Here is a 27349-nt window from a genome sequence, read left to right as displayed (position 1 = left end):
TTATCTAAATATTTCTATTATTAAATATTCTTTATCCAACATCGATCAGTCGTTATGAACCATTTCGAATAATTCGATGATGCTTCGTTTCTTCGTGAACAATCTTATTTTTACACACAATCCGAGCTTATACATTGGTACACCCGTATTAAACGATATCCTTGACTTCGTGTAATTTGGCAGAATTTAGCGACGAAGCACTTTTTAAGTGATAAGTTTTACATTATTATAATGTTTGTTGATACCCGGAAATTTGAAACGGTAATTAGACGCGATTAAACAACGGTGTTTTTCCATAAAGTTGAGGCCATCAATGCGACAAAAACTGAGCCACTGATCGAGGGAAAGCATATAAGTCGACCTGTTTCGCCGATGCTGAAAATTGTGACTGAAAAAAAAAAAGAAAACAATGACGTCCTCTTGTTTCATCATTTTGCCGAAATTAACGTGGCTTTGCGCGTCGATTGTTGTTCTCTTGATCCGTGCGCAGCTGTCGCAGTGTTGTAAGTACGATTTAAAAAAAAACTGTGGTTTTTTTGCACTTTTAATAAAAATACGTGAAAACAAAAATTTCATCGATTTAATTTAAGTATTGTTCGGTTATCTGCTCGTAAACAGGGTCGTGCTCGTGTTGTTCAGAGTACGAAGGTTGTTAATCGACAAAATGCATTTTCGATCGATTTGATAGTTAAAATGTGATTTTAATATTGAAAATTTTCAATTCGAACAATTCTTCGAAAATCGTTAGGAACAAATTACAATCCACCGTGAGGATTGGAACGTTTAATAGATATTTACGTACGGTTTGTAAAACGGTGAATTAATTGTGAACTTTGTTATTGCAAAGGTCCAGAAGATGAAAATTACCATATAGTGTTATCAAATTTTGTCGTTATAGCAACTGACATTTACTTGATGTACATTGGAGGGGAAAGTTTACTAAATGTTTCGAGAAGAATAGCATTCCTTCTTTTTAGTTATCGAAATATAATTATTCGAAACCTAGAGTTACGATACGAATTCACGTTTCGTGCATTAGGGTTGCCTGCTGTTAGGGTTGTCTTACAATTGGCATCTACGTGAGAATCACCAAGAGAAAAATAATTTGTTAAATTACATACTTTGATATATATCTAACATTTATTTTAATATATTTTAACATTTTAATTTTTTTAATTTAATATATTTACCTGAAATTGTTACGATTTTATGGAATTTTATATTTCTAGAATCGTTTTAGAATCTCGAGTAGTAAAATACTACTTTCTTTTTTCTCTTTACTTTCCTTATGTATTCAAATGTATTAAAATATGTTAAAAGTTTGTCTTTCCGGTATTTTATCTATCGTTTATCCAGTACTAATTGTATATTATCGAGAACATTTTAGAACTTTTATTAAATTATTCTTATTCGATTACGTTATTATAGATTATGATCCCAATTCGGGTATAGTATTGTCTACGCCCGAGGAATGCCGACGAACATGCGTTGATGGTGAACCACCTAAGTATTGTTACTATCATTTTCACATCGAATTCTATACAGTATATGGACCGTACGTATGACCATACCCTTAACAAAATATTGTGCATCGAATGTTCATCGAACACACTTATTTTTATCCTTCAACACAGTTTTTATAATTTTACCAACATTTTTGTTTCATTTTTCTGTAATACTTTCTATATAACCGGTTACGGGGATCAAAATTAAAATTCTTTGCATTAATTGACTAATATGATATGCACTTGGTTATCGTTATCGAGGAAGTTGTAATTGTAATTGTTTCAATCGTTTTGTTTTGCGGCCTCGATTGTTAAAAGTTTGCAATAACCAGAGCTGAAAGATATCGTCGAACACAATCTATCGAACGTGTGATATTCACAATTCTTTCGATTCAAGTAACTTTGTTTCAAATCATTCGAAATTATTCGTGCACGAAGCATCTCGATTTGATTTTATCATTGATATTAACAACTCTTTTTCGTTTTTCAATTCGAAATTTTTATTACAGTAAACGCAACACCATGATCAATATACAGTTCGGTATTTGTACGTACAAACGTGGATCTTCTCTGCGCGTTTACTTTTTTATTTAACGTATTTATTTTTCAAAAATACTGAACATTCCAATCTTTCGGCTTGAAATACTCGTTTCGTTTAAACGAATATCTTTCAATTAATACAGTTTGCTTCCATAAAGTATTTTTATTTTGTACGTACGAACGTGTACGAGAAATCGAGAATCGACAATTTCGTATTATTATAATTAGACGTAATAAACGACGTATTAATTGCTTTTAGTGCTTGCGATGAAGAGAGTCAACAAGAACAATGCATTTACGCCGACAAAGTCGAAAAAACATTATTACCTATTAATCGACAACTACCAGGACCGCCAATCGAGGTATATACGTCTTTGCTTTAATTTATAAATTATTGAAACGATTAATTATCCAATAATTATTTATTTCATCCCTAAAGATATTGCCTTGAATATTTCGCGTTGTGTCGATTTTGTCCAATTTTTTACACACTGTCACACTTGTTTTCTAATGTATGTCGTATAATGTTTTGAAAACTTTTGAAGAACTTGAAAACATTGAGAGATCAAACTTTAAAATGAATTATATCGAATAGCTTTCTTGAAACCAGAACCAACGAACAGCTATTTTTCGTTTCTTAACAAATTTACAACACGGTTTCACTGGCTTCTAAGAGATAAAAAAATTATGTTCGTTCCGTACCTACTTTCTACACATTTCTTTTTAATTTTTAAATTCAAGGGAGATATTTAGGTATTTTGTTTTTTTTTTTACAAGCTCACCCAGTCTGGTCGTTGTCATATTTCTCTTTTCATACTATTTTAATACTGTTCTTTGGTGGTATTGTGCATTTTCTAAAGGCAGCAATTAATCTACACCTAATATTGCACTCTCGTTTTCAGGTCTGTTTGAACGATTATGTTATAGTCGACGTGAAGAACGCTGCTATAGGTACCGAACTAACTCTACATTGGCACGGTATCTTCCAAAATGGATATCAATATTACGATGGTGTCCCTTACGTCACGCAATGTCCAATCCCATCTTCGACATCGTTTAGGTAAATACACTACGTGCAACAGAGTCTGTCTATCATTTAACATTTCAAACGAAAATGCTCCCTACACGTGTCGTTGCATTAGAAAAATTCAGAATGCTTGAACCACTATGTATTACAAGCGTATTAAATTCTTTATTTCGTCAATTTCGCATTACCTGTAGAAAGTTAAATTAAATACTAATACAGATTTATAGAAAGTTAAATCAATTATTATTATAGATTTATAGAAAGTTAAATGAATTATTATCATAGATTTATAGAAAGTTAAATTAAATACTAGTACAGATTTATAGAAAGTTAAATCAATTACTATTATAGATTTATAGAAAGTTAAATTAATCACAATTATAGATTTATAGAAAGTTAAATTAAATACTACTACAGATTTAACTTTATTTGACAAATAAGGTAAATTCAATAGAGTCTCGATATGAATACAGAGAGGATGTTACATAATACGTGGAACTTGGTTCGGAAATAAATTTAGCGCTAAAAAAACATTGAAATAATTTTCAGATTCTATATTCGTGATTCGTGTCGCGGTAACTCTTTCGATAAATCAAATTAACACGTGTAACTGATTGCATTCGAGCGTACGTAAACAATGCCCGATGCATCACCCACGATCTTGTTGAATATTTTATAAATATTATTTCGAAGCGCTCTGTAAATTAGTTAAATCCGTTCTGTCGATAAGAGTGATACGTGTAAGAACTTTGTACGATACTATTTTGTGTTGGAAATGATAATAATGGCAGGTTGTTTCAATCGATACACGACTGTCATTCATGGCTGTCATCGTTTGATATATGAGTTCGCCGGTGTGACTTGAATTATTACTCGTGGAGTTATCTGAAATTCATTACATATGTATGTATAGAACCGACTATGTTGAAACACTTCGATGAAGAATTGAACAAGCTTTTAGACAGTATCCACACTTGAACGTGTCGAAAAGATAGAATCAACGACACGATGTTTTTAATTTCCATCGAGATAAGAGCTATTTTGAGCTTCTCTTGTGAAAATAAAAAGAAAGGTCCAATTTTTTTTTTCAACGTACTTTATATTATTCTTGTAGATTTTAGACAATATCCACACTTGAACGTGTCGAAAAGATAGAATCAACGATACGATGTTTCCAATTTTCATCGAGATAATAGCTATTTTGAGCTTCTCTTGTGAAAATAAAAAGAGACGTCCAATTTTTTTTTTCAACGTACTTTATATTATTCTTGTAGATTTTAGACAGTATCCACACTTGCACATGTCGAAAAGATAGGATCAACGATACGATGTTTAAAATTTCCATCGGGATAATAACTATTTTGAGCTTCTCTTGCGAAAATAAAAAGAGACGTCCAATTTTCTTCTTTTCAACGTACTTTTACAATTATATCATCCTCGTAGTAAATTCTAATTAGAAACTATATCGATAGAGTTGCCGTAAAATGTATCAGTTTGCTGAAAATATATAAATTTTTAAAGTACATTGTACATTACAGTGACCAATATCTGAGAATTGTTTAATTGTACGAAAATAGCGGATCCAACGATATTCCAGGGCATCACTGGATGTATTGAATGTACCGAATGTACCCAATGTGAATTTTACGAAATTTCTTATCTCAGGTATCAATTCAAGGTGCAAAACGCCGGTACACACTTTTACCATTCTCACATGTCGACGTATATGCTAGACGGACAATTTGGATCCCTAATCGTTAGAAGTCCTCCGTCATTGGAACCTCACAAGGACGAATACGACGAAGACTCGATTACAATATTCTTATGCGACTGGATGCACCAAATGTCGTTCCGATATTTTCCTGGTTTTTACAGACACGATTTAGGACAAACTGCAGAAACCATACTCATAAACGGCATGGGAAATTGGACGGTAAAATTCACATTTCCGTAAAATGAAGTATACTGATAACTTTTGCTGGTATCTCTTGTTTCTTCACTTGTAGTATCAATTTTAAACGCAGTATTCCCTCGTTAATTTATCACCAACGATCTTCAATTATTTCTCATCAATGTATTTCTTCCTAATTTCGTTTCAATCTTCTTGTAATATTGAACCGTGAATTTATTTTCGTTTTTAGACGCGTTCATCTTGGAAATGTATTCGCGCGTACCATCTTATTTGTTGCGTGTTCATTTATAAATTAAAACACGCGAATACAACAGTATATCCTTACTTTTGTCGTAGGAACTTGTTGCGATTGTTTATCACAATTTGAAAACCGACTCGATAAATATACTTCCAAAGAGTTTATTGCAAGAACATGATTATTTTTAGGATCCGGTCACCAAACAAACCACTAACGCAGATTTAGCGACTTTCGAAGTCGAAGCGGGGAAACGGTACAGAATTCGCATAATTAATTCGTTCAGTACAGTGTGTTTGGCAGAATACAGCGTCGAGAATCACGATTGCACCATAATTGCTCAAGATGGCGCGAACGTGAAAGCTAAAAAAGTGGACGTACTAATTTCAGCAGCAGGTCAGATATCTTTCAATTTATTAATTTGGAAAACGTTAAATTCGACCAGAACATTACAATTGATTGGAGACAGTATTTAAAAATTACGTTTAAAAGTTTGCACATGAAACTGCGGGTGAATTCGATTAAAATTATATACATATATATATATATATATATATATAAGATGTTATCGACAAATTATATCATCAATAGTGATTCCACATGTGCAAATAAGTCGAAAAAAAAGGAATAACGTTTTTCAGTTTGAAGCTTCGTTTACGAGGAAATCTAGTTTGATAATTTGTAAATAATACGTTTATTATTACTAGGTGATACTTAGCTCCGGAGTTTGAAAATTTGTGGTTAATACATTTTTAATTATTATCGGGTAATACTCAGACATCGAGTTTGAAAATTTGAAAATAATATATTTCTTTATTATCGAGTAATACTTAACTGCTACTAACACACTTTCACGAAACGTATTTTTCTCGAAACGTAGTTTTGAAGTCTTTTTTCTTTACGAAAAATACAAGACCACCTAATAGTCACGCACGGGGATGAATATGTACACGTACAGGTGAACGAGTGGACTGTGTATTAAACGCGAATCAACCAGTGAGGTCTTATTGGATACAAGTACGTGGTCTCGGCGAATGTAAGACTAAGAAGGTTCAACAACTGGCCATCTTGAGATACAAGGGTGCTCCTTCGAGGCCATCGACGCCTCCACCCACGTACGATAATGTACCACAGGGTATTGTAAGTGTTGATAATTTTGTCGAGTATTATAAGAAATATAGATATGTATAAGATATATAGAAATATAGATATATATAAAATATATAGAAATATAGATATATAGAATAATATAGATATATAGAAATATAGATATATATATATGATATATAGAAATATAGATATATATATATGATATATAGAAATATAGATATATATAAGATATATAGAAATATATAAGAAACTTCGAATTATATTTCAGAGTAGTAGAGATTGTACTCCGTTGGTACTTATAAATTTGTAAACAATTTATAAATTTGTACGTTCCAGATATACAATCCGCTGGAAGGAACGAGTTGCGACACATCCGATACGAAAACTTCAGTTTGCGTGAATCAATTGAAAAGCTTGGAGGATGAATCCGATATCTTGCAAATCAATCCAGACGAGCTGCACGTATTGGACTTCTGGTTTTACAATTTCACCGAATTTGGCAACAGAAAGCTTTTCAGAAAGAATACGTACTCTGAATTCTTTGGTACATACTTTTTCATGGGCATTCTCTTCTCAGAAGTCTACGAAAAGTGAATGTAACAAAAGAAATCTTTCGGTTTCAGATGCAAACGATGGGTCTCAGCTCTTGTCTATGTTCAACGATATCGCGTTCGAAACTCCATCCTCGCCTCTGATCTCGAACACAAATAGTTATCAAACTATATGCAAGCCGAACCAATACAGCAATTGCACCGAACCCTGCACATGTACTCAAGTTATCTATTCAGGACTCGACAACCTCATAGAAATGCTGATATACGACCGAAGTAATATTTAATTCACTTCGTATCTTTGTCACAATAATGTTAGTATAGTTACTGGCCCCCTATTCGCAAAGGAAATGGATTTCGTATGGAAAGAACGGTCGTACGAAATAATTTTAATCGTTTTGTAATGGATACTATTTCGTTATTTCGTTCGTTGAATCCGAGAAGAAAGAATCCACTGCACAGGATGAATCAATAAGAACTGTTTGCTGAAACACCACGTTGTTTGTTAATTCGATACAAAGAAAACGTGATATTCCGAGCAACATTTCTTATCGACTCACTCGGTACATCGAGAGGGAATAATAACAGGAAAAATGATGCGAAAATCAACGGGAAAGTTTCCGAGTTAGACGACGTGATTATAGTTTCTTTGACACTTCATCGAAGGAAAGTAACAACGAAAAAAATGATACACTTCCTTCGCGGAAGGAATGCCGGTGTATGATTAACCAATGTTCTATAGAGCGATTGGAGTACCTCCCATTTAAGTGAAACAATTTTATCCCGTATAAATGAAGTGGAGTCATCCTCACTGGTGTTTATGTTTTCGTCTATTCGAGTCCTGTTGATGAAAATTAGAATTTTTATATTTGTCATTGCCTTTGATAGAAGTATTGCCAATGAACTAACACGGTTTACTCGATGAAAACGAGTCCGAACAATGATTCAAATTACTGTTTTTATTCCTATTTACTAGTTACCAATTACTATTTACTATTTCAGTACCACTCGAGGATCTGCTTCATCCGTTCCATATGCACGGTTTTGAATTCAAAGTATTGTCCATAGGACAGTTCCCGGATAGTAGAAACATTACGCAAACAGATATTAATAATATAATGAACACACATATTCAACGTCTTCAACGAGGAGAGTATACGAACCCGCCGGGTAAAGACACTGTAAAAATTCCAACAGGCGGATGGGTAATTGTGCGTTTTAGGGCTAACAATCCAGGTAAAGTGTTCATTTACATTAAGCATCATTTTCTATGTACACATATTTTTCGTTTGTCGCTAACAATATAATGTATTTGATAAATGTACGAAATGCTCCAATTGAATCGTAGCATCGAAACGATCGTATTTATTGTGTTATTATGTATTTGTTACAGGATGGTGGTTACTTCATTGTCACTTCAGCTGGCATCATGTCACTGGAATGGAATTGGTTATCCACGTAGGTGACAAAAATGATCTTCCACCGATACCGTACAATTTTCCACAATGTGACAATTGGAAACCACCGTTACAAGCTTTGAACGATTTTTACGGTTACAGTGGATATTACTGACCCGACTGGTATTTCGTCGATGTTTTAACAAAATCAATATTCATGTACATAATATGTCATTGGCTGTATTAAGAATGTTATCACAATTAAAAATATTCTATTATGTTTCAATTTGTATCGCGAACCTATTGTAAATATAGCATGTATTAAGGAAATATATATATATATATATCATGTTCTCAAAGTATTATATTTCGTGTCGTATTGTACAATATCATGTATAAACATTATACAATCTATGAAAATATTTCATAGGAAGCCGTTCGAATTAATTTGGATGCGACGATAATTTAATGGTAATCGAACTTATGTAATTAATCAACGGTAATTAACATTTAAAAAAATCTATATACATAGTATATTTTAGTTTACTTCGAACACCATGTCTGGACGTTTGTTGTTTCCGCAGGTAGGGAAATCTAGAGGAACAGATAAGAAACTTTCGTGACTTTTTACCTTTAATATAAATTGCATACCGGGTCCAAACGTTCCAGGAGAAATTGCTGTGCTCCGTGTTTCCCACAACCAGTATCCTAGAAATAATAATTGAATTAATTATATAATATTATTTCTTCTCAATATTTCTTCCTAATTTTATCGATACACAAGATTAATGAAAGTCACATTTCTTTCTATTTTACGTGCCATAACGTCAGATAAAAATATTTTTAGTTCAAATATTTACACGTTCTTCCATCCTCGGAATTATTAATCGTATTAAATTATTGTAATTATAATAGTTCAAATTACGTGTATATATTCCTTATCTTCAAATATTTAGATTAGATAATTCTTTCTAACCGTGCAGACGTCTCACCTGAATTGTCGGTGAAAAATCGAAGAATAACGTAACCTTTGTTTGGCACAACAAAACTGTCTTTCCGTGGTGGATTTATCAAGTTACGTTTCAATTTTCCGTTCCGGTCTAAATACATAATTTTCTCTTTGGTAATCGCTTGTTCAAAATTACCTCTTCCAATGATACTTGCGTTGTAACCGTGTATGTGAAACGTATATGAAACATTCCCGCCAAAACCTGAAAAAAAAAATCATTTCGAATATTATAAGAATAATTGGTTACATATACGCAAAGCCACATTTCCTTCACTCGTACCCCTAGGTAGAAAATATTATCACACCTTCCTCTATCATGGCAAAAAAAAAAAAAAAATTAAAATTATTAATAGTGAATATAAAAAACACTGACGTATAATATAAAAATATATAAATTAGATGATTTATGGAACTTCCGTCCGCATTTGCAATACGATTTTATCCCCACCACTTCTAAAAATTGACTTTGCGGCGTGTGCTGCCTCGATGTTACTTATCTAAAATAAATAAACGTATTCGAGTCAAGTATTGTTATCTCACTTGCATTCAATACCTTTCAACTTAATTGTTTCCAGAATTCCTGAGCCATCTACCACGATAACTGTTTGAGAATATGGTCCGGTCCCGTGTATATCTATTGTATTGAGTTATTCGGAAAGTCATTTCGTTTTCCAAAATGGAGAATATATAATTTAATAAAATGTTTATATACACTTTGAAAAAATCGTGTTTCATTTTCACCAAAAAAAAAAGAAAAAAAAAAACGAAATTACTTTTCGAACAGCCCAATACTTTCTATTTGTGAAAAAAACTCACCTTCGTTTATTAAAACAATTTCGATATTTCTCATGGCGGGAACTGTGATCATCTGAATACATTCGCAAAATAGTGGTGTGTCGGTACACTCTATCGAACGTCTTTCAGGGGTGCAAATTGATTCCTCCGGTGTATTTTCTGGTTGCGATAACAACGGAGAGGAAGGGTATTTGAACGACATACCATTAATTTGCGCAACCTTTACGACTCCATTATTGGTACCTGAAATCAGTATGGAGTTAATGCTGTTGCAATTAGTTTATAATTATCTACGTTTTTCTCAACTTGAATTAGGCGGAAAAGTATTTTTAATTGTACCGCATTATGATTTTAAAGTTGATGGACACTTCTAAATTCTACGGTATGTTTGCTAAACTTTTTTTCCTGAAGTGAATTTTGAAATGTAAAATAAAATTTCAAAATGTGTTTTCCGGAAAGTTGTTAGAAAAATGTTTTCTTTCAATGTTTTAACGTACATTGGGGCACTTTATGCGACATACGTAACATAGTTGTAAAATTGTCATTACGGTCAAGCAATGTAGATTCTTAAAATTTTTCTTTTTAAGTAAAGTAGCTTATATACTTTCACATTTTTAAATAATTCCGTTTAAAAAAAGAAAAGTAATGTTTCTTTGATATATTTGTTTATGTTTTGTACAATTAAATGACGCAAATCAAAGATAAGAATATTATTATTATTCGATTATTCGTGTAGCTGATCTAACGAATAATTAACACTAATGATGTTCTGATTCTCAATATTTCAAACGTTAATTGTTTTTATGACGTGCTATTTAAAAGAAATTATGCGAATGTCAACCACGTGTCCCATAATGAGTGAATCTATAGCGATACCACATACGTCACATAAAAGGCTTCAATGTGAAAGAAGAGTTTTGTATTTATTTCTACGAATTTTCAGGAAAATAGACTAAAAAATACTTGTAAACAATTTTTACAAACAAAAAATTGTAAAATGGCGAAGTAAATAAATGAATACTTTATTCAAAAATTCTCTACCTATAAACAACTGGAAATCATTTCAGGGTAAATAAATTCGAACAGAAGGGCAGGCTAACAGGTACACATATTCTTACTCAGATAAGCGGGGTAGAATGCACATCCGTAAAAATTATATCTATTGTCGCTCATTTCATCCGTGAACGAAGGAAAAGCATTAACGTCGAATGGAATATAAATAACTTCGTTCGCGTTAATCTCAGCCAACGTTGCCTTCGATCCTTTTAAATCCAACGCACAAATAAAATTCCTCGAGATTTCACGACAATTGTAGCCCTTGTTCGCAAGTGCATCGTCATCGATTTTCAGTAGTTCTTGGTCTTTCATTACCGTGGACTTCAGCTTTGCGTCGTTATAAAGAATGAAAGCTTCCTGACGAAGGTTTTGACATTCTTGCAGACCCTTTATATCGACGAGGTACTTCCCAGAAGGTTGATTTGCTTCGATGGTCACGTCAAACCTCTCGCCTGAAATTCAAATTGTTCAAATAGTAAAGTATTTATTTCGAAATATTTTTCGTTTTTTTTTTTCAATTTCATGTCGTTTATACTCGTTCCTAATCGTAATCGTTAGAGTGTCGACCACGCCAGAATAATTTATCTTCACACTCTATCACAAAGTTTTCATTTTTCAAGTACACTGTTTATCGTAAATGTGTACGGTACTTTCGATTACAATTGTTTTGGGACGAATTATAAAATGCCAAAATAAAAGATCTTGTTTTCTTAAGCGTTTCGAGTGATATTTGTATTTCTTCTCAAACGATAGTAAGTCGGAACAAAATCAATTAGCTGCTCAAGGCCACCGGTGTTACCCCTTCTATCACACGGTCCGGTTACGTTATGGGTTCGCTTCCGGTGTCTTCGAGAAAATTAATTGAACTTGATTGGACTCTAAGATCCATTGTACTTTATTCAATTTCTGTTTAATTGTATCAGTGAAAAAAGTATCGATTAATAATTTTTGAAACAGTGTCCAAGAAAATCTTTTTTCATAGTTCAAATGTTCTCACAGTCTACAATGTATCAACTATTAAACATTTAAAACGATTAACACATTGTACCGCAATCATGGAAAGAGTAACGGCATTCGTAAAAACGCTTACGCTAGTCATTTTATTCAACAAAATTATACAAAGTTAAACGTATGTTGTATACCGCGTAACATTACAGAAAAATATATAAACAAGTACAAGGAGTGTCGGAACATACTGCAACAAAAAGTGTACTGCTCGATCATAGCCAAATGCAATGCAGTTCTCGTAAAATCGAGTATCTATCTCTGTAACTACTGAAAACTGAAATTTATTTACAATTTTAACTTAAACATAAAATTGGTCGAGATATATTTTCATCTACGGTTTCCGTTATCAACGTTTTTGGTGTCTCTTTACCAACGAGAAATCATTAAACGAACACATGTGAAATGCATTTTATAATAATTCATTGATCTCATTCGTAATACTGTACGAACACATCGATCGATAGAATAAAATCATACATATATAATAAGATAAACTTTTAACAATCACCTTGATTTTCCCAGTCAGATTTTAGTAATCTTACCGCTACGTTTTTTACAAGAAACTTTTATACTAGCAGAACCAATTATGTTTATCGATGCGCCAGTATTAATATCGTAATTACTATGTATAGGAAGAAGAGTTAGACTAGGGGATATCAAGGCAGCGGTCGCAGTTTAACTCTCATATTGACCCGTATTCGCATTACCATACATTTCTCTCAACTAACCTTTTCTGGTGTTGATGCTTTCTTTTGCACAGAGACGTAGTGTATGTATTTCTTCAAAAGTCACGATCGAGGATACAAATTAACATAAATAAACAATACGAAATTCTGGACAAATATTGAACATAACAATCGTAAAATTTCAAATAATAAGAAATTCTCAGTTACGTTCCTCAAATTTTTGTTAAACTTTTCCTTTCACTATTTACGTGATAAATTTCATTTCTTCTGATTATGTTTACTTTTGCGATAACTGCATCTATCAATTGTAAACTTTTACAACAGCCACGCTGCGATTATGTTAAGTTTAATTCTCAAAACGATACCAATACCTATGGCGATCTATACGAATTACGATTTCGAAGAATCATTTTTTGAGAAACAATAACGAAATAATGCGTTAAAAATTAATCAACACGCAAAATAAAACCTTAAATTTCATGTAAATATTGCACATTTTAATATACAAACTACAATAAATTAAATTTATACGAAACTGTAAGAAAAGGTTCGATCAAAAGAAATAATACGCTTGTAATGTTGGTCTAACGACTAAATTTGTTTAATAGAAATAAAAAAAAAAAAAAAAAACTTACGTAATAGAGATGTATTCTAAAGAACAATATATTTAAGTAGATTAGTTTAAAGTATATATACCTTAGATTTTAATAACCGCAAGTGAAGACTTTAGAAAAAATCATGACAATACAAAAATATAAAACTATCGCAGAATCAGGAACAACAATGAATAACATTATAAAGACATGCACCGGAGATTGATAAATCATGTGTACATACTACGTAACTATTAAAGGAAGACCTAATGTTCATGATATGAAATACGACAGTCTTTTTATAAACCAAGGATAAACGATTTAAGATGAGACATATCTTTGTCTTTACGGAGGGAATTTTTTCGATAAAAAATAGTTCGCTATTTATACAGCTTATTATGCCTACTATTTAAAGCCCTAAAACAATACCAATGAAATACTTATAGTCTAAGTCACCGACGAGGCAGGTTGTATCAGATATAAATGACAATGTTGTTAGAGAGCTAATTCCATAAAACTTCGTTTTATAAAACATAATTTGTTCTGCAATCATTGTGCCGCTTAATGATAAAATTAACAAATTGTCGAGTTAAGAATTAATAAGGAAACTAAATTCGGATAACGTCACTCGGCATTAATTTTGTGAAAAATTAATAGTGATCGTAATTTGCACTTGGATATTCACGAATGAAAATTGAACGAGATTTGAATACTTTACGAGTGACGAATGACATTTGTCGCAGGAACTCGACCATACAGTATTTCGGTACAGTCAGATGAAATAAAATAATAAGATTAAAGTATTACGTGGTATTACGATAAAAATTGTACGGAAAGATATGAATTTTCTCTCTAATCGTTACATTGGATTTTCGTCAAGTGCATTTGAACAGTATTCTTTAAAAAGATTTTCCACTGCATCGTGTGAATCGTTTCACTTTCAAACTGGCTCAAATGACGCCGACATTTTGCATATTTTGCATATTTTACATCTAAAATCACATATCCGCTATTTCTATCGAATATGAGTAACATTTCGTTCAACGATTGTACATAAGGACCGACAACAGACCGCTTAAAAAAATATTCGATTGGTGTCATCATGGTAGACAAATAAGATTACGAAAAAACGGTGTCCTTTAAAATACAGTCTTTCTCGTGAATCGAAGCTTACGATTAGAACCGTTACGTGCATCTCAAGGTGTTTTCGATACGTAAAAGGCATTTGTGAATTTGAAGACAATTCAACCTCTCTCTCTCTCTCTCTCTATCCTCTTGTAGATTTCGAAATAATCAACATTACATTTACGGTATGTACATGGTTCGATTATAACTTTCGTAACATATTTCCGTCTCGTCGCACACAGAACAAGTACGTTTTCATACAACTCAAACGTAACAAACAAATCGACGCGAAACAAGAAATAATAATTTTTCGAAAGATTATTCTGTAATCTTTGATAATCGAAGAGTCTATGCGCTTCTACAATTAATGCACATAAGTGAAAAAGCCATTTCGAGAAAGATTTCATCTAACGCTTTTGATTCTTTTACACTGTAATCTTAAACGTATGTAAAGTATTTTTTTCATTTTCTTTTTTGTTTCGTTTACAGCGATTCTCAATTTTGTTCCTGGGGCCTTAAACGATTTATCTCCCAGGAAATATTCCAATTGTGTACAATTATCAAAAAAATATAATATTAAGTATAAACAGTTTTCTTACTTATAATGAGCGGCACGGTAAATGGTTTTCCGCTATTTGAATTTACGAATTCAAATCGTAACATACATCGCGCGATCGGCTACGATAACTCTCCCGCTAATCATCGTTCTCGATCGTACAATCTTAACGTTAATGTTTCGCGTTCTCGAGGAAGGACAAACGTTAATTTCGTTCAAACTTTTCAACGCGTCTCGTCTAAAATCTCAAATCTTTAACTTTTGTTACGACTATCGATCATTGATTTTAAGCTTCGCATAACATTTCACAGCTAATTAAATACACACAACGACCGATGTGCCACCTCAGGAACATCGTTCTTCACTCGAATAACTGGACCATGGAAAATAAGAATCCATTTGCGCTTAAACAATTTTCGGTCAACGTTTAACGTTGTTCGATAATTCCATTGTCCCCAATTGATCGATAAATCTCGGCAAACGTCGTATTGTCGCTTCTCGGTGAACTTCAAAAATGGAAAACTCAACTAACCAAAATCCTATAGTAAAATTGGAAGTGCTGTGAAAATTGGTTGTGCATTATAGCACGACCAATATGCTATTACAGATAATCTCCATAACGTTACAATAAGTATTTTGCACCTACTGTCGCCATGGTACGCTGATTAATTAATATTACTTATTCGTCCCCGGTTAAAACGGTACAATTTCCATACGAATTCTTCCGTTTCATAAATTATTTTACCCCGACGCCGTCGTAAAACGTCCCACGCACACAATCGTAACTTTATCGAAGGTTTCGGCCCGCGGCAGAGTGGATCCGACGGTCGTTCTCACGAAAAAAAGACCAGTGAGAAAGATGATCCACCAAACCAACCGATAAGTCCTTTGCGTGTATATAGGGCCCGCCTCGAGCGACGAATTCGCGGAAACGTTCATTTGCTATCTTCGTTCGAATCCGTTTCTCGAAGTGTCGTAACGCCGATACACGTTTCCCGAACGATGACGATCGATGCACGATTTACTTCGATCGTTCAATGAAAACGGTTCCACCGTCGTCGTTCGATCGTAATCGCGTTGTTTCCGTCTGAGCAATGGAATGTGAGCCAGCAATCGAAGGCGTCAGAGTGTGTCCCTTCGTTGCACTTGTTAACGACGCGTTTGCGCGTAAACGCCGATCTCCGCTTCGAAAAGTATTTGATTAATCCTGAGCTTCGCGACGGACCTTGAGTACGAATCCGGGATCTCCGCCAATTGGACAGCGATGCTCTCGGCGAATTTAGCGAACTCCTCTTTCGTTCGCTTCCGTTCGTTCGACGCCACCTCGAGGTTCGTTTGGCCAGACTCGTCCAGATCACCGATCGGGCTATTGTGATCCTGCAACGAGCCGTTGTAGAGCTTCAACGCCTTCAGACTCGACGACGACGACTCCTCGGCGTCTTCGCTCAACGAGGCGTTGAAGGAACCAGTTCCCGAGCCGTTCGTTTCCTCGTTACAGTCTATAAACGTTATGCTCTCGGGATCGATGTCACTCACTATGTACTCCTCTTGCAACTTCGGCGATTCCTCCTCGACTTTCTGCGGGGAATAAGAATTTTATTACGCGTTTAAGCGTCGTCGTGCGGCGCGGTACGCGAGCGAGAAACCCAGTTGTTTTCATCGTCCGCGCAGCGATCGTAGATTCGTGCAAACGGAATTTTTACGAATGGTTCAACGTCGAGGGCTCACGATACGTATACACGGTTTTCTTGGCTTCGTTCGCTTTAGTTGCGCATTTACACCGAATTTATTCGTAAACATTTAGTCTAACGTACACGGATACGATAATGGAAATTGAGAATTACTCGTTTCGATCTTTTTGGTCCACTTTAGCGATCGGGTGGATTCATTTAGTTTGTCACATGTTTTTAAGTTTGTTAGATTGGGCTAATTTTCGACACGAACGACGTTTTGAGGGTAGTTTAGAATACGAAATAAAAATGTACATAGTGTGACAATTGACTTGGCCGTTACCAAGTGCATTTAGTTTATTATTTTTATTATTTTTATCTTATTATTTTGTATAATATAATTCTCATTGTCAACTATACTGGATGTACATAGATTTAAGAATATAGTAGTGTCATAACTCAAATCGATTTGTCTAATTCCCGAGGGAGGACCTACACGCAAAATTTATTTCATCCGTGTCATCTGCACAAATAAGTAATATTTCAAATAAGATTTTATCTATCGTTATTCAACGGAGCAAAAGATTGATTTATCACGTTTCGTATGTTATATATCGCGAAAAATATAGCGAGATGCGTGTATTTTTAAAAATTTTACATATTTATCCACGTCGTTATTACGAATACATTTTTTTATTTTTGATCACGCGTATTCTAACTAGCAATACAATCATTTACCTAGAACAGTAAACATATATAAAATCCTAACTGTACAAAGTAATCTTTTTAATCAATATAGTTAGCTGCTTTGGCCGATTCAGTATAATTGTTTAAGAAATCACGTTAAATGTTGATCGTCGTACGGACGATAGTTCTGTAGTTCCCTTCAAATTTAATTTGCCTATAGAACTTCACCGGCGCGGAGAAAACTTTGCAATCCTGACGATCATAATTACCCGGGATATAAACACAATCGAATCGAATCACGATTCAATCTACTATCCTCGGTTCACACGAGTCGGGATTAATCATGTATTTCTATCTACGGGGAAATTCCGTGTTAAAACTTTCACGAGTGCACATTTTCCCCCAAATAACAATGCCCGCGTATATCAGATATACGCTTAATTAAGAAAAAATACACGGATTAAGTCGCTACCCGTGTAATATAAACAAACTTCGATTCTACGTTTGAAGTTGTGCAATTTTAACGACAATCGCGAAAAAAATATCATACTTTATCCGCGCCGCTCTGAATTGATTTTCTATCGATGTCCTGGGAACGAATACGAAATAATAATGAATGAAAGAAAGAAAGAAAGGAAAAACAAAACAAAACAAAACAAAAAAGATTAAATTTGAGATTCAACGTGTAAAAGAAAGTTAAAAGATTCGCAGAGATTGAGTGCCGATATGCTTATGTGCGCGCATCGAACCGCGAGTTCGCACGACTTCGCTTTCGTATGCAGCGTTAGAAACGCTTTGCAAAGACGATGCATCTTGCGTTAGCAATGCGTCGATATAATTCAATCACTCCGTTAAAAAGAAACGTCGGGAGGAAGCGCCAAGGAAAAGAGAGAAGAGAAAACGGAGGAGACAAAGGCACTTGGCGTCAAACGGACAAAGAGGAGTGAACAAAAAGAGGCGCAGATGCGCGAAAAAAAGTATATAGGAATGATAGAGACAGAGGAATGTCATCAAACGGGTGTAGCGCACGAATGCCACGAATCGGGCATGTTCTTAAATCGATTCGGTATAACACCCCGCAGACGAGAGAGAAATTAACGCGAAAAGCAATTAACCGTGGCGAGAACGAGCAGAAGAAACGAGCGTGACACGATCGCTACGAGACAGACGAAATATATATGTATGTATATATACGTGTACATAGATGCATACATACATATATATATATATATATCCACGGGCGAGCGAGTCGTCGTTTCCACGGAACACGTTCAGACACAATGGTCTTTCTCCGAAATCGGTTGGCCAATTATGCCCCGATCGTGTAAACTGGCCTCCTTGCGATCAGAGAAAGGAAGGCAGCATCGACGTTTGATCTACTTACGTTTGTTGAAACGAAAGGACAAACTATTCCCCCCTCGAAGTTTTTCAGAGAATCGGATCCCTCGGTACGAGTAATTTAAAATATCGGGGAACTCAGCATCGCATTCCTGCGAGTCGAACGGGACACGTGGAAACGAGAATATCCATCGCGACTGGGTTTTCTCGGGCGACGATTGCGGAGAGACAGACACACCACCACAACGTCGTCTTTTACGTACCTTCTTTCGTTTGCTGTATCTGCGTGTGCCGAATTGAAGAAACTGCATCGCCTTAAACGCGAACCACTTGGACACGTAAACATCGTCGGGGCCGGTGGCAGCGTCGCGGCTATTCTGTATCTTGTGCACCTCCCTCGAGTATTGGCACTTGAGATTCGTGATCTTTTTCTCGATCTCGAGGGTGTTGCAGCAGAGTATCTCGGCGAGTTCCTGGATGGCGCGTTTACGTTTCGCTCTGTCCCGATAACCACGGGCGTTCCAATCCCAGAGGACGCGTCTTTGTTGATACTCGCGCAGTAGCTCAAGGGTCTTGTCGCGAGTCCATTCCATGCTGAGGCGCGTGTCGTTCGTTTCTAGCTCGTTCCAGGCGTCGTAGTTAGACATGGAAATACAAAGCGGCGGGTCGGTCGGGCCGCGCGAATAGTGGCGGCCGCTGTTTTCGAAGGAATCGTGCAGGAGAGACGGAGAAAAGCGGACGGACGGTGGTGTACAGCCGGCCGGTAGGTAGCCAGGCGAGGCGGGTGGGTATGCTCGTGTACCCGCTAATAAATCGTCGACTACGAGCCGACAACGACGCCGCAGCCGCGAATCGAGCACGCGTTTTAATGATTTTTGCGCGAGACCCGCGCGCGCTTGGTCGCCTTCCTTTCTTTATTTCCCTTTGCGGAAACCCGGCGAGAACACGAAGACGGCCGAGTCTGCGCGAACGAGCCTGGCCACCGTTGCACGCCGCATCGCTAAACGTATGAGCGCCAAGCAGTTTCATCCTTTCGTCTCCCCTCCCCTTCCGCCTACCGCCGATCGCTCTCTCTCCCTCCCCAGCCCTTTCTTTCCCCCTTTCCCTTTCGTATTTCTTCTCGCCAGGCTTCTTATGCCTTCTTTACGTTTCCTTCCTCTTTGTTTACCGAATGACCTTGCGCCTCGTTTCGTCCTTTTTTTGTTCTTGTCATCGGCTCTGTTTCTACTTTTGTCCGCTCCCTCCTTCTTTTTCCCCCTATTAATTTTTCTTTCTTCTCGCGCCCGTGCGCGTCTTTGTGCTAATTATAATTTCCATGTTCTTTCCGTTTCTATCGTCTTCCCGTGTTTCTTTGTCCCTTTCCCGGAGTTTCCTTTCTCCGTTCGATACGGCGGCGCGTTTGTGTCTCGTTCCGATTCCCCTTGTTTTCTCCTTTCCTATATCGTTTCCTTTCGGCGTACTTTTTCATTGGTTCGCTTTCTTCCCTTGGCTCGAAAATTGCAAGCTGCGAGATCCCCTTTTCTTCGTTCCGTTATTCTTACTGCGATATTATGGTTCTTTGGAGACAAACGCTATAAAACGGAATCACGGCACTGCACTCAACTATACATACGTACGCGATCGCGCGTATTTCTTCGATTCTCGCCAAGTCGATATCGTAAGACATCAAAAATATTCTCAGCGAATCGCTAGTAATTTTCTTTCGTTTTGTTCGATTTTAATCGTGTTACGTCACTGCTACCGCTTCGATAGGTTTTAAAACTAGTTTTAAATATTAGGTATTCATTTTACTCGATATTGACTTCTTCCTTTGCAACGGAGAAGTATATCTATATACATTCCTGCACGAGAAACAAATGTTTTGTACGCATGCTCTACGCCGCGTATCAATTTAATTTTGCTACGCTTCGTCCAGTCTCTTTCAATTGCAATTTTTCTTCGCCCGCCCCGCTCGCTTTCACTCAAGCTCGTACTCTGCCTCGACAGAGCGCAATTGCATGTACGAAAGTGAGGCGAAGCTGACGTATAAAATCTCAGATGAGGCGTTTTACGCAACGGTGTGCGTACGAGTTCAACTTGCACGTGCAACGATCATATCTTACGTGCATAGAAACTTTTATACGTACAATGTTCGATAAATTGTGTTGAGAAAGAAAAAGAACGTACCTGGAAACAAAACGATGTGTCTGGCCGTCACTGATTGAACCGTGTTGCCGTCGGCAGCCAATACTCGAAAGTCGTGTCCCGATACAGATAATCGTACGGGACAATTGTACGCATTGGCGTTGATAAGTCGTAACAGATATCGTTTACCATGATCGACTTCCAAAACCGTTCCGTCAGGCTGAAAGAAAAAGTTCTTTTCAAAGTTCGACCATCGTTTCCGTGGAACGTAACGTTACGTTCGGCACTTTCATGAATCGAGAGGAAGTTTTCATACCGTTGGCGTAATCTATGTTATACAACATTGCGCGAATGAAGCCACTGCGACGCGGTCGTTTCTCAAATTCTTCAAATTTTTTTCGATGAAAGTTATGTTTAATAAAGCATCATTTGCAAATATGTTGAAGGCAACATACCGTGACACGAACTTAACGTCTCGTCTCGCTCAAATATTCCGGAAACAAGGGAAAGTATCATATTTCTGAAGTGCTTAATTCGCACCATAAAATCGATGTAAAATTACAAGTGAGGAAAGGGGGAATTATAGAAACACTAATAGATGATTTTGGAACTGTTGAATTATTTCAATTTACATCTCGAGTATTATTTCTGAGTATTTATTATGGAACGTATAAACTAAACTTTTGAATGTCGAAAAATGTTTCATTTCCTTTTATAAGTTCTATTAACTTCCATAGTTTATACATATAGTCTACTCACGTCCTGCATATTGTACAATTTCGAAATTTATTTATGTCTAATTTTTTAGCATAGATTTATATGTTTAATTAGCATATACGTGCAGGTACGTTGTATCTTGAAATTTTATCGTCGGTAACGCGTTCTTTGTTTAAAAAAAAATCATTTATGTATCGCGTTCACTTGTTCATTTCATAAATCATTTTTTTTTTGTTCACTTATAAATCTTCTCGTCCTTTCGTTATCGTCTAATTAGATAAATCAGTACCTGGCCGTTTAAGAGGAGTTCACTTGGCGTGGGTGGATGTAGGTGCGAATGCCGCGACAGCGGAGTTGGTGGCCTTGATGACAAGAGAAGTATCCTTTCCAAGCTGGGGTCATCTTGTGGTCCTCGAACTGTCAACGACCCGTATATGCCGTCGCCCTGCTGTGAAACTAATAATCCCGCCCTATTATACCTTTGTTATTTTTATAATTAATGAAAAGTAGTACGGTTTCATAGACCGTACGATCGCTTTCTTTTTTTAAATTTGTCGAAGAACGATAATTTATTTTTCGGCTTCAAAATAAATAATAAAGCAAACAAATAAGTAAAATTCATTACGTACAGTACAATGTGCGTTAAATTTTGAGTAAGTTACAGAGAACAACGAATAGGATTTATTCATTATCCACCATTCAAATAAAATTCTTCCCTTTCCCAATTTACATTCATACAATAAATTTGATCAGCAGTGAGTAGGAAATATTTACAAATAGTGCTTAAAATACTTGAATTTACACTATTTCAAATTTCAAAATAAAATATTTATAAAAAATTCCATATATATATATATATATATATATATATATATATATATATATATATTGTTCTTTACATAATTTGCTAATGTCTTATTTATATAATCTTTAAATAATTTTCCTACATAAATAAAACATTTGATACAAATATCGCTTATAAAACATTATTCTCTCTACAAAAAATAATAATATTTTCACGTATGACATATATGGAAATATAGACAAAAAATAATCAAACCAAATGAAAAAATATGCAAAATTAATGCAAGAGATAAAATATATGCAGAATATGTAAAGTATGCAAAATACATTAGAATATTCAGATTTACTTAAAATAAGACATAAATTTTTATTCGAAAAATATGTATTCCTTAATATCGTATAGATTTTTATTTTTGTTCGTATCAGAATTTATTTGAATGAAATTTTCACTCATACTGATTTTTACGCGGACGCATGCGCACAATATTTAACGTTCAACATTATTCACAAATTTTGATTTTAATTTGCATTTATAAACATAAATACTGTAATTTGAATGCCATGAGTAATACTTGTTCCCTACTTGTAAGTTCATTGTTCGAGCAACCTTAAAAGTAAGCACGTATATTCTTTCAATTTTATTGATCTACCTCAATCTTGTTTTGCTTGACTATGACGCGGTTTGAGCCGATGTTCGAAAGTAGGTATCAGGTTTACACAAACTAACAGCATCTTTTGTGCAATTTTTAAAACGAATTTTTATACTAATTTTCTCGTTATATAAAATACATCGTATACTACAATTACAACTACAACACAAATGAAATTTGTGAAAACCTATTTTTCAGTTTCATTATTCATAGTATTTCAAATTACGCAAAAAGAAATAGTTTTAATTAATTTATTTCACTTTTTCGATTTTGCCATACGCCATTTTACATTTCCCGAGACAAATGAAATTAAAAATATTTTATACAGTAACATTCAACTTATACGTGCATGTCTGTTTTAAAAGGAAAATAAATTTCATTCCAAACGATCTAATACAAAAACAATAAATAATATTTTTTATTAATTTACTCGTAATTGATGTAGTTTTAACAAAAAAAAAGATGCGAAAAAAGAAAATCAATTTTTCATAAAAATGTAGTAAATGGTGTAATTATGAACAAAATACTTTTTGTAATCTCATCTGCAGTCTACGAAAATGTTTTGAAGTACCTGAACGTCTATGGTCGACAGAGGTTTCTTCTTACATTTCATTCTACTTTTCTTTTTCCCAATTACAGAACTAGGATATATCACTCTAACACAACAGGAAACATATTTAAGCATAATTATTTGTAAGAATGACGTTTCTGACATTTACTAGATACTACTTTCCTTCGGATACTGGGGAAAGAGAAGTTAACACGTAACCTAACTTCTACACGGTTTCAAGATTATTGATCTACTTTGATTTTGCTTCTCCTGCCGGAAGTAGAAGTCGTTCTACAGCGCGGGAAATTTGATATTATTTCGAATAAAATTCAAAGAAATAATTTTTAAATAATTATTTAGCAATTTTAAAATGAAATTAACATAAAATAACTGTAGAATCAATTTTGTTAAACTTCGTTTATAATTTACTGTAGCTTTGTATTTATGTACTTTTCGTCATCACTCGTATATGATTATGAAAGAACAACGGTAGTCAAATGTTCTTCGATAAACTGCTAACAATTTTAACAAATGTTTAGTATTATTATTTTTGCAAGATATATTATTTAAAATAAATATAAATACAATGACCCATCAGTTCTTCAATAGAAGGTATAAATTAGAATTTCAAAAGAAAAAGTAATGAATTTGGAGCTGTTTGTAACAGTTAATAGTTTTTTTTCGATTTTAAATACTTGATGCTATTAATATTTTTTTTTAATTAAATTGTACATATATTTTAATTCTATTTTTGTTACTTGTTATTATTACTTTCGTACTATTTACATTTATGTAGAAATAAAATTTTGCTTACCTAAATGCGCATAATAAAAGTATGTACCAGTAGTGTCCGGTTTTAGTTTATATCGAAAACCGCCAAATGGTAATATCGAACATTGTGTAACCATCGGCACACCGTCCATATGAGCGGAATCCTTTTGTTGTAATCCATGCCAGTGTAGAGATAATTCCTGAGACCCTAATCTGTTATACAAAAGTACTTCGATTGTGTCCCCAAGACAAATCTGAAAGTTATGTGATAATTTAACAGCAAATAAATGATCTATAATCGATTCCATTTAATGTAAAGAATTATCTAAATTTTTCTTTATCTTTATCTGAACTTTAGATTTTAAAGAATTATTTACGAATCAAATAAAGGATTCATAATCTGTATTTGCATATATTCAGACATAGTGGTTTGTTTAAAAAGTACACACTATATTTTTTGTTAAATATTTGTGCACATTTGTTTTGTAAATGTAATATGAAATATATTGAAAAGGATCAGAAATGCAATTAGTTTATGAGTAAGAAAATGATGATGGAAAGTGGTATTACATAAGTGGATATTGTTCAACAATTATTTTGTGCAATTCTTATTTAGAATCATTCCGTTCAGGCGTGAAGTCATTAGGCCGCGGTTACACTGCAAGCGATTTCGCACGAACTGACGGTCGCTAGTAAAGTCGCGCGACCAATTGGGCAGTGTTTTGTTCCAGCGACCTATCTCGCTCGTAGGTCGTTGGAATAAACTACGTATTTATTCGTGTATTATCGTTCATCAATACCAGTGATTGCCAATTGTCGTGAAATCACTTCTAGTGTAATCGCGACCCTATTCTAATCAAATGTTTATATATTTCTTTAGTATGGATAATTAAAATTATCTAAAAAATTGAAAATAATATCGTATGTCACAGATTTTGTATTACCTCTATTCGAGGTCCTGGGCTCTTTCCATTGATCCCCAGAAAGTCTCTCAGTGGATTCACTTGATTAGGGATCACCGATTTGCCCCCGATTTTGGATTCGTTGCGAATGCTGTAAATGGCAATAAAAATTGCGCGAAACATAATGTATGTATCTGAAAAATCATTTGTTAGATTTAAACACGATAGGAAAACAATTGCTTTGACCCCCTTAAAACTACTATAGATTCCCGGTTAATCGGATGTTGGTCAATGCCGCTTATCAACAAGAATGTGATAGAATCAATCCAGCAATCGATCGAAATGTTAATGATTTAATGTCCAAGGAACGCGCCTCGAACTTGACCATGAAGAAAATCACGATGTTAGTCACTTTTATGCTATAAGATTCGCACGGAGTATATGATGCTATTATACAGCTTTACTGTGTACAGTGCAGGTAACCGCGTTTGTGGTGGTGTCGAAACCTGTTGGAAATCGTAAAAATCGCAAGATGCACTCTGTAACCAAGCGTGTCAACCGTTACCTCGTGTATTACACTGGAAATTGCACATTTATCTGACTAACGCGGGAATTGGCCGAGATTCCGACCGGATCTCCTTTGTTAGAAACTATACGATATTTAGATTTTATACGCGAGGTACGTCTTCGTCTCAAAATAAATAAACGTTGTATCGCGAGACAATTAACATACTTCTGAACTAACGTTGCCTGAAGTATAATATTACCCTTTCCTAAAGTAAAATTTTGAGAATTTAGTTCGAGTTATTATTTCATATACACTAAATTATTGAAAACGGACATGTAATTATTTTTAGTATGAGTCATTAAATTAACAATCTATTTTGAAAGTACTATTGAAGAATTTTTTGGTCGGTCATTATACGCTTCCGGGAGTGCAATGTTACATTAAACACAGTAAAGCATTCTTGTATATCCGTCTCACCTAATCGTGGCAGGTAATTCGCTGACGAAGAATTCATAGTGGCATATCTTTTTTGACGAATCTTCATTGGCACAAGGGCGCAGGCATTCGTGATAATGACCATCTAATTTTTAAAGAGATAAAAAAAAATTAATTTACAGGTACTATTAACGAAAAACTCACAATTTCAAAGAATGATTTTAATTATACAATCAAACAAAATAATATTTTGACGAGCACTACATTTTTTGACAATTCACAAACTGTGCATGTTATTGGAAAATTCAAAATCTTGAAAGAAAATGAGAAATATACATCTTTTAATCGTTTATTAATATATTTTTAAAAAATAGCTTTATTTCATTCTTTGGTTATATCATTCGTTACAATTAAGTATCTAAATATCGGTTAAATTTTATTAAGCGTGTAACAGTAAATCGTGCGATACGTTTTTGACCGGTTTGTTACTCGAAAAAACAAAATCACTTTTGAATTTTCACGATCACATCTTTGCAAACACATTTGTTTTCTAGCGGCGTTGAGGTCAATACACTTATGAAACGATTGTGTTAAGTGAACACCTGTAGTTCCACTTCAATAAATGTGAATGTTTCAAGGTTTAAGATCATTCCTCCTGAAGTAGACAAATTTCTCACCCCGCGTTTGAGATCTTGAAGTCTTTAATGAGATTAAAAGAATGATGAAAATTGTCAAATTGTCAAACCGCAACATCGTAACCCAAAAAATCTGGATTTAGTTAAAGTTCGTAAATCTATATCGATCGCAATGTTGCCATCGCGAAATACGAATCAGCGATGACCCGAAAAGTGAACACTGCGATGTTACGCGGTTCACGATCAAACGACGACTTGTTTGAACCTAACTTGGTTGGTGAAAGCAAGGCCTAGGCTAGTCCTAGTTACGCAAGTTGCATTCGATGCAGATTCGGTTTTTTTTTTACTGTCGGAAGATATAATGTTTACGTAACTAATATTGGTAAATTTTAGTAATGCTTCAACAAAATCGGTACCCAGTTGTGTAGATGGCGAATAAATGTTACATAATCT

General features: G+C 34.7%; 3 protein-coding genes and 1 long non-coding RNA gene across 5 annotated transcripts; 2 read left to right on the top strand and 2 right to left on the bottom strand.

The window, feature by feature from the left end:
• The first annotated feature begins 340 nt into the window (after positions 1-340).
• LOC143143742 (uncharacterized) lies at positions 341-8630 on the top strand. Its single transcript, XM_076305377.1, has 11 exons — positions 341-503; positions 1429-1555; positions 2305-2407; positions 2948-3105; positions 4738-5005; positions 5411-5615; positions 6178-6359; positions 6666-6873; positions 6953-7156; positions 7883-8116; positions 8274-8630. Exons 1-11 carry the CDS (start codon positions 410-412, stop codon positions 8450-8452), a joined length of 1962 nt encoding a protein of 653 aa, XP_076161492.1. The 5' UTR covers positions 341-409; the 3' UTR covers positions 8453-8630.
• On the bottom strand, positions 8628-27339 carry LOC143143743 (uncharacterized). Its single transcript, XM_076305379.1, has 10 exons — positions 26939-27339; positions 26304-26406; positions 25361-25469; positions 24460-24670; positions 21931-22097; positions 20967-21144; positions 11200-11589; positions 10103-10324; positions 9270-9488; positions 8628-8985 (listed from the first exon to the last, which is right to left on the bottom strand). Exons 1-10 carry the CDS (start codon positions 27012-27014, stop codon positions 8816-8818), a joined length of 1845 nt encoding a protein of 614 aa, XP_076161494.1. The 5' UTR covers positions 27015-27339; the 3' UTR covers positions 8628-8815.
• Positions 13602-19817, bottom strand: LOC143143748 (uncharacterized). The gene is made up of 2 exons (XM_076305390.1): positions 19064-19817; positions 13602-16683 (listed from the first exon to the last, which is right to left on the bottom strand). The coding sequence occupies exons 1-2, from the start codon at positions 19445-19447 to the stop codon at positions 16255-16257; spliced, it is 813 nt and encodes a 270-aa protein (XP_076161505.1). The 5' UTR covers positions 19448-19817; the 3' UTR covers positions 13602-16254.
• On the top strand, positions 25164-26910 carry LOC143143750 (uncharacterized). Of its 2 annotated transcripts, XR_012991235.1 has the most exons (4): positions 25164-25278; positions 25349-25504; positions 25584-25721; positions 25792-26910. It is a non-coding gene; the product is annotated as an uncharacterized LOC143143750 (long non-coding RNA). The 2 variants fall into 2 exon arrangements; XR_012991234.1 differs by having other exon boundaries at positions 25216-25504.
• Positions 27340-27349: the final 10 nt, after the last annotated feature.

This window comes from Ptiloglossa arizonensis, chromosome 2, assembly GCF_051014685.1.
Source record: "Ptiloglossa arizonensis isolate GNS036 chromosome 2, iyPtiAriz1_principal, whole genome shotgun sequence".
Lineage (NCBI taxonomy): Eukaryota > Metazoa > Arthropoda > Insecta > Hymenoptera > Colletidae > Ptiloglossa > Ptiloglossa arizonensis.
The sequence above is the reverse complement of the archived record's forward strand: the minus strand, read 5'-3'. Positions and strand labels throughout refer to the sequence as shown.